Here is a 12,597-nt window from a genome sequence, read left to right as displayed (position 1 = left end):
TCCAGTTTGATAATGATAAAACAAAATGAGTTCCCAACCAGGACAAGGACTATTTCCTTTCTTAAAAAAATGTGGAATATGGAATGCAAAGGATACGACACAGTTGATTAAATATTTTGTTTCTTATAGCTTTAAGAGAGGAGGATCAGTTCACTCCTCTCTTACCTGCTACTTTCTACCCCTACGGTAAATTGACTACTTAAAATAGAAGTGAGAAGAGCAAGATTAAGAAACATACAGCTAAGGTTTAAGTTTCTGAAACTAACAAGCCAGAACAGCTGATTTAATTCCATACCTATAAAACACTAAAATCCTTCCATAAATAAATAATATACAGCATCAAAATAAATAAAATTTGGAAATTTTAAACTGCTTCAGAGAAGCTGACACTCATGGAAGAGAAAAGAGTATCTCTAAACGCAACACCATAAGACAAAACCAGTTAGAAGAATAGAAACTACTAAATTTCCTTGAAATCATAAACTTCAAATCCTGGCGCCACGATTTCCAAGTGACAGGACTCTGAACACATTACATAGCTTCAATTATCAATATCCCCATTGGTTACATGAGAATTAAAAATCTCTCACAGATTTCTGAAAGCTGTTTTTTATAAATTAACTAGCAGCAGAAAAAAATGTTTTAAAAAATTATACCAACACAATTTTATAAGTATATTGGTATTTACGGGAATAAGGGGAAGTCAAACACTGATGCAGGTTTTGTGAGACACGAATCTTATACAATTTGAGGGCCTTCATTAAGAAAAGAACACAGAATCAGAAACATAAAATTAGGTACAAAAGCAAATATTAATGTAAATATATAGGGACCCTGCAGCTTATACTTCATTACCTTGACAGTAAACCTACCCCCTGGGCCAGTATGGAAACCCTGGTGGCACAGTGGTTAAGAGTTTGGCTGCTAACCGAAAGGTCAGCAGTTCGAATCTACCAGGCACTCCTTGGAGAGCCTGTGGGGCAGTTCTACTTTGTCCTGTAGGGTCACTATAAGTCAGAAACGACTCAACAGGAACAGGTTTTTTTTTGTTTGTTTTGGGCCGGCATGGATGAATTTTTTAATTGTCTTTATATTTAACCAAGATATAAAATTTCCATTTCCCATCTCTTTCTGGAAATATATGACAGAAGTTCAAGATCATATAATGATCAATGCTATGCCAAACTAATAAAATAAATACAGACAAATTAATGAAACTGATAATATACACCTGCCCTTTGGAGGGATTTCAAGGATAAAATCAGGGAAGCCTATGATCAAAATATGTTAGATGACAGTCTTTTACAATGTGCTACTGTTCACAATAGAAACTTCAGAAGAGAACTACCAGAATTATGAAACTAAGGAGTTGTTTTGCTGGGGGGAAAAGTAAAGTCTAAATAACTTATTCATTACAGAGAGGAATTAGTAGTTATACAAATAGTGGCAGAAGGGAACATTACCAAGGCCCCATTTCATCACAAAACTAAAGGCAGGCCAAACATGGATATTGAAATTGCCAATAAAACAACTTATGATCTACAGTTTCCATGTATTCTACAACTTAATATTCCAATTAAATCAGAAAAAGTTACCAAGGCCAGGGATAATCTCTATTTTCAAAGTCATCATCAGTCAAAGAAGATACAAGAAACTGGCTGTCCTTAGCCCACTTCTGGATACAAGGCATGTGAAATATACAGAAACATCCTGAACAGCTCCAGACCTAAGAGAAAGGTGTCAGAAATTAACATGTATGTAATGATTTCTCTTTAAAATGATTTTACCACAAAGGAGCATCACATCGAATTATTTCCAAGAGCTATTTAAAGATTAAAGATAAAATTCTTCCAGTACAACAGAAGTGATGTTCTTCATAAAAATTTATAAATTTAGTTAGATTCATTTACCTAGAAGTAACTACTGCTAAAATCTGAATGGTCACCAAATGTTTTGCATATATTTCATACTCTCAAAAAGTGAGATCAAACTGTATGGACTGGTATGTAACTTTATAGTCTTTTCTTTTAACATGGTATGAACTAACACACAACCTTATTGTCTCTTCTATTAACACAGTATAGGTATTTATCTTTATCAAATATGTTTGTACAACATGATTTTTATAATTGCACAATACAGAATGTAGATGAACTAATACACAACCTTATTGTCTCTTCTATTAACACAGTATAGGCATTTATCTTTATCAAATATGTTTGTACAACATGATTTTTATAATTGCACAATACAGAACGTAGATTTACGTACCATAATTTATTTAACTAATTTCTTATTGTTGGACATTTTTATTTACTGTTATAAATAATACTATAATGAAATCCTTAAGCCTGAATATGCATATATCTCTGTACAGCCCTTCTGTTATATTAGCCCATTGGCACTCATAGTGCTAAATTCTAAAAATTAGGTAGGCTAAAAACTAGTTTTTTTAAAAAAAAACTTGAGAATATATACACAAAATTTAAAAACTTAGTAATAGCAAATTAATTCATAAAATCTGCCAACACTTTGATATAACAGACAAAAATCAGTCCTCTTGTCACTATAACATTCGCAACTGTTTCATAAAATCACAGACATGTAGTATACTGCCTTAGGTGGAAAAAGGATTAAGAAACAAAGCCAATTTCTTTAGCTTGGGCTCCCCACAAAGCAGAGCCTTAGAACATGGCCTTTTGAGAACATGAGTTATGTCTGAATTTAACTCTTCTATAATCCCTAGACACCGCCCACAGTGCCTTCAACAGCTCACTAATAAACCATAACAACTGCTACCTACTTCCTTGAAGGCAGGAACCTATCTTTTTATTAATCTACTGAAAATAATGAAATACAGTACCTTTTAACATTTCAGAATTTGTGGGAATCTCTGAAGTACAGATGCTAAAAATGCTCTGTCCAATCAGCAGGTGCATTTAAAATAGACACTTGCTTCAGTTTATTAGTAGCACCAAAAATACCGGATGCTCATTTAGGGATAATTTTGGAAAAATTACAGATTTACAAAATGAAGATCTATTCATAGACAAAATTCTTAAATGAAGCATTTTCAAACAAAAAATAAGAAAAATAATATATGCGTAAGTATTATAAATGCAAAATAAGATATTTTTAGGTGATACTACAGATAAGGAGAAAACTTACTGCTTGGTTTCTCTTCACTGAAGCAATACAAATTAAGCATGTCATAGCCCCTGCTTGAAATGCTTCATTTACATACTGTTTTGTTCGTTCTAATTCACGTGTATCTCCATCTTGAAATTCAAAAATTGGAAATCTCATGTTAAGCAACATCTGAAAATAACACAAACTCACTAACAGCACCACATTATATAATAATTATTGAGCTATTTACATTGCTCAAGTTATATAGCTGGAAAACAAGAAGCTTAAAAAAAAAAAAAGTAACCTACGAGTGCAAAGAGGTCATGAAATCCATGCCTTAAATCTTCTGTTATAAATTCAAAAACAGTCCATCGGCCCTCCCTCAGAGTATACTTGCTTTTATGGTTGTTACAATCCTTAACACATTTCCTGAAGGCAATTAGGTAAGAATAGCAAGATGTAAAGTAACAAAGGAAAGGATACCAAAGAGCAAAGCTTAAAAGCAACTAGAAAGTCAAGCTAAGTAGAGCCATTTAACTTAAATAGAAGCATGTAGTGTGTGTTTCACACAGCACATAAATAAAAACTTGTTGAATGAAGAACTTAACTCAGAAGGCTCTGAGGTCATTACAGTACACTAATCTTGTTTAATTAAATCATGTTCACTATTTCTGCTTAAAAAGGGAGCATAAAGGACTTTTTTTAAAGAATTACCAGACTCATTTTCTGGATGTAATTATTGAGCACTTATTTGCTAGGCACTGTATTATCACTGTTCCATAAGGATTAAATGAACTATTACTGTCTTTATTATACAGGTGAGAAAACTGAGGCAGCAAACTAAGTAACTTCAGCCCAACTCCAAAGCACCTCAGCCCTCCCTCACAGTATACTTGCTTCTGCTGCTGTTACAACCCTTAACAGATTTCTTGTTCTTTCTTAACAGCAGCAAGAAAAGTACAGTGACAAGGAAAAGCATACCAAAAGGCAAAGTGTGAAGCTTTTTTAACCACTATACTATGCTACAGAGAAGGGTTACTACAGAAAGGTTCAAGAAATAACAGGTAACAGCAAAATGAAACATAAAAAACTACCCAAAAGCACTCATGATATCCAAAGGGCAGTAGTCAGAGTCAATTTAGTGTAAGAGAGATAAGCCTATCTGCCTTTAGTACGATAAAGATCGTTCAGTAAAGACCAAGTCTCCAAAAGACTAACAGCATATACTACTGTAGGTGCCTCATGCATGTGAAAGCTGGGCAATGAATAAGGAAGACCAAAAAAGAATTGACATCTTTGAATTCTGGTGCTGGCAAACAATATTGAATATACCATGGACTGCCAGAAGAACAAACAAATCTGTCTTGGCAGAAGTACAGCCAGAATGCTCCTCTGACGCAAGGATGGCGAGACTCTATCTCACATACTTTGGATGTGTTATCAGCAAGGAACAGTTCCTGGAGAAGCATATCATGCTTGGTAAAGTAGAGGGTCATCAAGAAAGAGGAAGACCCTCAATGAGATGGACTGACACAGTGGCTTCCACAATGGGCTTGAGCATACCAACAATTGCGATGGCGGCACAGGACCAGCCAGTGTCTCGTTCTGCTGTACATATGGAAGCGACTCAACGGCACCTAACAACAACCATCACAAGTGCAGAACTCACCAAGGCAATAAACTGGTTCAAGTTGCCAAAAAGAAAAATTAAGTAAATATGACACTTTGATAATTTCTTCTTTCTAAAATCACCCAGTAAACACAGCACTTACAAAAACTTGCCCTACCACTATATATACATAAGCCTAAGTTGGATACCAAACAAAATACATCTAAAAGAACTCCCCAAACTATCAAGTATTATAAAATTATTAAAGACAATTGCTTTTCTTTAAATAAACATTGATATTTTTAAAGTACCCTTATAAAGAGACTTAATAAACTTTTTGTTTATTTTGCTTTTCAAAATTTATAACACTTTAAATTTCATTTAATTTACCAGCTAACTCATGTAAAACAAAATTTAAGGACAAGATGGACTAAAATTTTTTAACAAAATTAAGTCTAACATTGTACACACAAAATTTGCATAAGATTTATTTGAAATCTGTATTAAAGTTTGGCTGCAGCAATAAAACATACTGCCCAGCTGGTCACAGTGGCTAGCACGGCATTTGAAGTCATGCATTTTAAACAGCTCACTCTGGCAACTGAAGAAAAATGAGTATGAGGAGGCCAAACCTGGAAACAGGAAGTTCTATCAGTTAAGAGGCAGAGCAGATACAACAAAAACCTTAAGCAAGTTACCCAATTTGTGTCAGTTTTCTCATCCGTAAAATATTAGTATTAGTAGTAATATCTACCTCAGTTATTACATGGATTTAATCCATATGTTAAAGTTTGTAGAGGTCTGAACTAAGGCAGTTAATAGTATGTTAAGGGAAAAAGGAGTGGCTTTTTTAAGAAATATAGGAAGTGAAACTCATCAGGACTTCATGACAATTAGATCATGACAATTAGATCATGTCAATACCCAGAAAGATAAAGTGCTGCGTTTGATGAAATGTCTGGCAAGGGCAGAGGATGGAATGGCGGTGAATGACAACACTTATGCCATGAATCTGCCATCTGTACTTCCAGGTTCAGGCTTGGGTGGGTGACTGGGGAAATTCTGGTACTACTAAATGAGATAAAGAAAATAAGAGAATAAAATGTATTATCATTCAATATACCGTCATATGTGTCCATGGGCCAGCAAATGGTTAACACACTCAGCTGCTAACTGAAAGGTTGGAAATTCAAGTCAACCCAGAAAAAATAAAACCAACCAAACCTGTTGCTATCAAGAGTGGATTCCAACTCATAGCAAACCTACAGGACAGAGAACTGCTCCATAGGGTTTCCAAGAAGTGGCTAGTGGTTCAAACTGCCAGCCTTTTGGTGAGTCACCAAGCTCTTAACCACTGTGCCACCAGGGATCCTGGAGATCTACTTCCGAAAAATCAGTCATTGGAAATTCTATGGTTCTACTCTGACATAAGAATGTGCTATGAATAGGAATCAACTAGACAGCAACTGGTTAATTCCTTAGCAGATATAGTATATTCCTTGGAAACCTACTTGACAATGTGTACCCATCTTCATGATCACCTCATCACCAACGTCCTGAGGAGAGGGGGAATGAAGAGGGATGAACTACATGAAAGGTTCTATCTGAATACCCGACTCTTGGACTCTTGAACTGCCTTTATTCCAACTCATACTCAAACTCTACTGTGCATCTGATTCTGTTATACTAACAGTTATAGATCGTGACATCACTTGACTTACAATTCTCAAAAAAGCACACAATAGTAACTAAGGAACACATTAGCAGGGAGTAGTAAAAGAGAGTAGCTGATGTGGTATCAGGGGCTTATGATCAACTAAAGGATAAAGGGAAAACAGGATAAAGAAGAAAGACAAAAATTTTAAAAGGCAAAAACGATAGAAGCTATAGTAGAAAATAAGTCTTTAATAATCAAGTTCACAAAATATATTTAAATTATAGCAAACAGATAACTAGCATATAGTACATGACAGACACTACTGCAAGTACTTTACACATAGTGACTCATTTAATCCAAACAACTCTAGGGTATTTACTAATTTTACAGATGAGGGACTGAGATCCAAGATGTTAAACAAAACATGCTCAAGGTCACTGAGTCAGTAAATAGCAGAGTCAAGATTAAAACCTTGGCAATCTGGCTTCAGAGTCAAGGTTATTCATCACCTTATAATGCTGTCTTTCTCCCATAAATAGGTATGTAAAAACAGTGTCAATCTACTTTATGATTTTTTTGCTTTTACAAAGAAAACACAATCAGGCCAGTAATGGCCCAAAAGCTAAATAAACTAGGCTTAGACCTAGCTCTGCCATTTACTAATTGTATAGGAAAGTTGCTTCTCCTCTGCAGAGTTGTTTCCTAGAAAATTCCTAAGGTTTCTTCTAGTTCTAAAATGATAAACAAGAAAAAAAAAAAAAATGGATCAAGGGTATAAACACACATTACACAGATTGCAGTATATATATATATATATAATATATATATACACAAACATATTTATAAATGTTGGTAATACATGTAAAAATATTTCTAATAATGACTTTAAAGTATAATATGTGGAAAACTTAAGGACATTTACATTAAAAATAAATCTATCTTTACATGTAGAACTAAATTGTACTCAATGAGAACACTTGGTGGTTTTCACAGCAATCCAGATTTACACGACAGATAATGTGATTGTACACTTCAACCTGAGAAAACACAGCTTTTAAAAAAAAAAAAGGTATGAAAATCAGAAGCTATAAATAAGATATAAAATAAAAAAAAAGTTAAGAAATGAAGTTGATGTCAAGATACATTTAACATGATGAAAGAAAGAGACATGAAAAATAGCTCGAAAGGGGTATCCAAAGTCCCCAAATCTAACCAAATCCCAACCAGGAACTATTTGAGCTGACTCCTTTCACAAGCTTTGACATGCCCTTCACAGCATTCTAATGAAATGCCCATTAGACACATGCAGACAGCTTCTAGGGCTATAAAAAAGCCAAGATGCCATCCAATTTACTTTATAAAATTATTAGTCTTACACAATATATAACATAAATTAAAAGCACAGAAATTCAACTCCACAACCCAAAATGCTCATTCTTAAGATGCAAACAACTATTCCATATATAGTAAAGAAAGGTATTGCCAAAAAAAGGTCAGGAATATATTTTCATTGATGTCAAAAGTAACGAAATTTAACAGACAAGTACCTGTCTGAGTAGTGTATGTTATAAAAGTATTAGCAACTATTTTCCTCTGTTTTCCTTCAAAATCGTCATCTCCTTCATCTTCAGATGAAGAGCTAAAATGTTCTTCAACAAGTTTTTTGGCTGCAGCTTGATTAGCCTTCTTGATTTCCTCAAATTTCCTCTGCGACATTAACTCTGTTTAAAAGAAAAGAAAGGTTTTCATTTCTGCAAAACCATCTCCCAAAAAGCAAGGCATGATATACTAACACTTCGTTTCTAAACATGTATCTAAAAGTCACTTTTGAAGTATTCTATTTTACTAAAATTCATGAGGAAAAGTACTTTCTATACTTGTTGACATACGACTAAGCAGTGCCACAACAGAAATTTTCACTTTTGTTAAGTATTCTGCTAAATGTAGCAAATTGTTATGGAAACAGAGTGAATATTAAAAAAAAAAAAAAAAAAAATTACAAAGGTATGATAAGAGTATGAAAAAAACTGGTGATCAATCTCAAAATAAGGACATTAATAAAAATTAAAATGGAATCGTTTAAAATATATTATACACAATGATTTTTAAAGGGCAGGGAAACATGCCCACTGAGAGCACATCATCATCCCCAGAGCGGGGTGCTTTTCCAAAGGACCCTCTTCCGCCGCACTACAGCCCAGCCCAGTGTTAGCATAAAAAGTATTTACTTGTACCTACTATGTTTATGATCTGCTTCTTAAAAAGCTCAAGGGCACTTTGCCTCTACTGAAATACGGTCACAAAGTATAAACACATTTAACATGAATGTATCCTTCCTGTTAACATGACAAACATGCTTTTTACAACAGCTTTATTCCAAAAAGAAACATTATATATATTTTGGATTAGTTCCTCCAATATTCTCTTTAGCATTATCTGTACTCATTTTGTTACTTGGTTAAATAATAATGGAAGAAAGAATTAGATTGCTTCATAGCACATATTCCCAATGAAACATCATCGAACTCCTTGAGAGCAAAGACCATGGGAATCTTCTTCTAGAACTTAGTGTTAATAAACTCCTATAGACAGCAAACATGGTTTAAGAAAGGAGCCACAAGCTTGTTGAACTGATCTGAATTCATTATTGCCCATAACTGAGAGGATTTTAAATTTACTAATTTAAAATTCACTTTACTTTGAAACTGAAGAGTCACTACGAGGATAAACTTTCTTATTTTAGGTGGTATATTTATACTTAATGATGTTGTATCTTTTATCTCCCTCAGGAAATGTTTCCTTTTCTTGTTGCAGTCAGTTTGGTTAGGTGTTATCCAGTGCTGTAATTAAATCCGGTGCAAAATGAATACAGTGCCTACACCTAAGAATCTTTGACTACTGGGAGAAAAAGAATGGCTCAAAAACTGATGGACAAAAGGAGATATGATTTATGTCATTAACCTATGGAAATTAGCACTTACGGATACATTTTTTAAAAAAGGCTGAATTGGGCAAATATAATGAAAATGTTAATAACCTAATAAAGTTATCTACCAAACATCAGCTCAAGGAGCCCTCACGGCACAATGATTAAGTAGTGGGCTACTAACCAAAAGGTTGGTGGTTTGAACCCACCAGCCACTCTGCACTTGGGAGAAAGATGTGGTACCCTATTTCTGTAAAGATTGACAGCCTTAGAGACCCTATGGGGCAGTTCTACTCTGTCCTATAGGGTCACTATGAGTCAGAATCAACTCAACAGTAATGGACAATCATCGGCTCAAGGAAAGTTACAGACAAGCTGACACAGCAACCTTCCCACTTATGATGTGCTTGAGTTACAACTAGCTAGGATGAACCTCACAACCGTCCGTTTATCTGATCGTTAGTAAAATGTACTACATCAATGTACTACATACAATGTTGTAGCACAGAATTTGCTGATGTTATCATTTTTAGATGTTCACTCAAAGATGTTCAATTTCATGATTTACTGTTCAAAACACTGCCGTATAGCAGACTTGCCCTGGTCTACAATGAAGTTGGTGTCGGAAGTCGTAACAGATAGAAAGCTGGGCAATGTTCGACTCTAAAAACATATGACAATTCAACTGCACATGCAACCGACAACCACTGGCACTGCTACTTCATTGTTACGACACTGACAGTGACTTCACTGTAGACTCTTATGTAGTGTTGTGTATCAAAAGGAGTATCAGTTGTTAATATAAAATAACATTTTCGACTTAAGTCAGAACTGACTTAAGACAGAGTCGAAGGAATGGAACCTCATCTAAGTTGGTGACTACCTGTGTGTATGTTTACAGTCAAATCTCAATTATCCAGGAAAGAATGTTTCCTTTCCTTCTAGCCACACCACCCAAGTTTACCAAAACTGTTCACAGGTCTCCAAGTTGTACACCTCACAACCACCACTGCAAGCTAGGAGAATACCACCTAACTTAATAGCTTAGAAGAAAAAAGTCCAAAGCTCAATTGTGCCCCCTTTCAGAATATATATTCTGAAAAAAAAAAAAAAAATTCCAAACACAAAATAAAATTAACTCTGAGCTCATCCCCCTGACCCCATGCACGTCCCCTTTATTATGGACAGCTGAGACTGGGTGTGTAAGTGCTCTCAGGGTCAACTAAAACACAAGATGAGAGGTGCTGCCATATCCTAGGATACAACACCACAAACATCCTTGAAATGACATGAAATTTATAAATAGGAACAACAATTGAGGAAGGTGCCACAGCTCAAAGCTCACTGGGCATAGACAAGCGTAGGGACACAGGCGGACTTGATGGGGAGTACGGTGAAATGGAGTGCACAAGTCCAACCTAAATGGGATTTCTAAGACTCAACTCAGCTGACTGCAGCCATACACAAAGGTATGCAAGCCATAAGGTCTTTTAAAAAAAAAAGTTAACCACATCTTACGAGCATTTTTTTTTTTTAAATGCTGGCAACCAATTCAAATTTAAAGCATCGTGTTAAGCAACCAAAACAAACCTCTGGCCACAATTTGCAACTTACTTTTCTAGGAATTTCGGTAGACAAAAAAAAAAGTGAAGGGAAAGAGTACTGGGCAGCGAAATAAAGAAATACCAACTGAAACTAAGATGAAGAGGGTGTGATGAGAACCTGCCTAGAATGCCGAGGAGCAGCTGCCTGAAAGGTTTGAGAAGTGGGGCCAAAAATAAGCTCCCAAAAGAGGAGACAATAAGTCAAAGAGTAAGGGCGAGGACAGAGGCCGTCCTGACTAGCGTCTAAGAAGGCATCCAGGTGAGACCGAGGGTGGGAGCCGTTCTCACCACTGGCTACGGAAGTCCGCAGTGCTTCAGATCCGGCAGGGCCGTTCCCTGCTGAGCCACCTGCAGTCCCAGCGGCCACGGTTCCTGCTGGGCTGGGGCCAGGACGAGCGGCGTCCACCGACCGCTTCTCCCGACCTCCTCCGGCGCCACGGAGACGGACTCCATTTCCCGAGGAGGGGACCGCAGTGGCCCGCCCTCGGGCTCGGCCTCGGCCACCGGCCACCTGGCGCCAGGAAGCTTCCATACCTGCAAAGAAGGAAAAAAATAAATAAGTGGAAGGACAGTGAGCGTGGCGGATGCCGACGTGGAGGAAACTGGTGAAGGGGTAACCTGGTGTGAGGAAACGAAGAGAAAGGTCCCTGCAGGGCTGGGACGGGGCTGAGAAGGTCGCGGCCCTGCCTCTCCTCGAGGGCGAGTCCCACCTAAGCCCGGGCGCTGGAGATGGACCACAGAGGGAGAGGACTAGGAAGAAATATGGACTGCGGGGGCAAAGAGCACGGAGCGCCAGTGAGGGAGAGCCCGAGAAAAGGAAAGCACTGCTTCAGCGTCAGAAGCCCCGTGACGAGGAGAGCAGCAAACTGACCCAGCGGCTCCAGCCCAGAGCCAACTGCAGTAGCGGACCCCAAGGAAAGCTACGTCTCCTTACCGACAGTGCCCGCCCCTAGCGACTACAACTCCCAAAAGCCCCCGCCATCTGCCAGCAGAACGCGTGGCAGGACTGCCCACTTCCTATCCGAGAGGGCGCGTGCACGGGAAGGTGGGGCCCCAAGCGCGTGCGCCGACCGTGCCGAGCCATCGGGAACTACAATTCCCGGCGTGCTCTGAGGTCGGAGCGGGTCGGCGTCCAGAAAGGGGGCAGGGTGGGGGAGGCGGGCGGTCTTCGAGGTGCTCTTGGTCTTAGAGAATGTTCCTGTTTTCCCTGCGACTTCCCTAAAGCCAGTTGGGTACCAAGACTCAGTTGGAGAGGCTGTGATTTGTTGTACGCAATCTTTAACCTTGCCTTCTGGACTGCGAGTGAAGGGAGAATTCTCACTGATTGGAAAAGCACTGCCAGTGAAAACGCTCCGGGGGTCAACCGCCATAAAGAGGGAGGGAAAGTGGGGAAATATTGCTGGGAAGTGTCTCTAGTGAGGAAAGTGCACTTCTGAATTACTAAAGGACCAAAAACCAAAAAACCAAACCCAGTGCCCTGGAGTCGATTCCAACTTATAGCAACCCTATAGGACAGAGTACAACTGCCCCATAGAGTTTCCAAGGAGTGCCTGGCGGATATTGAACTGCTGACCGTTTGGTTAGGAGCCCTAGCACTTAACCACTACACCACCAGGGTTTCCTAGTAAAGGATACAGCAGATAAATCTAACGCCTAGTACTATGATAGTACT

General features: G+C 37.8%; 1 protein-coding gene across 4 annotated transcripts in view; it reads right to left on the bottom strand.

Moving 5' to 3' along the window:
* Nucleotides 1-11,961, bottom strand: part of NFXL1 (nuclear transcription factor, X-box binding like 1) — a 77,289-nt gene extending 65,328 nt beyond the window's left edge. Inside the window, exons 1-5 of one of the 4 annotated variants that reach the window (XM_064285856.1) lie at nt 11,860-11,961; nt 11,214-11,459; nt 7,943-8,116; nt 3,169-3,278; nt 1,596-1,726 (exon numbers count right to left, since the gene is read on the bottom strand). In XM_064285856.1, the coding sequence (XP_064141926.1) occupies nt 1,596-1,726; nt 3,169-3,278; nt 7,943-8,116; nt 11,214-11,457 (659 nt within the window). In that variant the 5' untranslated portion in view covers nt 11,458-11,459; nt 11,860-11,961. Of the gene's footprint in view, nt 1-1,595; nt 1,727-3,168; nt 3,279-7,942; nt 8,117-11,213 lie in introns of all 4 variants that reach the window. The other 3 variants (XM_064285854.1, XM_064285855.1, XM_064285857.1) reach the window with 3 other exon arrangements.
* Between the last annotated feature and the right edge of the window lie 636 nt (nt 11,962-12,597).

This window comes from Loxodonta africana, chromosome 5 (assembly GCF_030014295.1).
Source record: "Loxodonta africana isolate mLoxAfr1 chromosome 5, mLoxAfr1.hap2, whole genome shotgun sequence".
Taxonomy (NCBI): Eukaryota; Metazoa; Chordata; class Mammalia; order Proboscidea; family Elephantidae; genus Loxodonta; species Loxodonta africana.
This window is presented reverse-complemented; position numbering and strand designations above follow the sequence as displayed.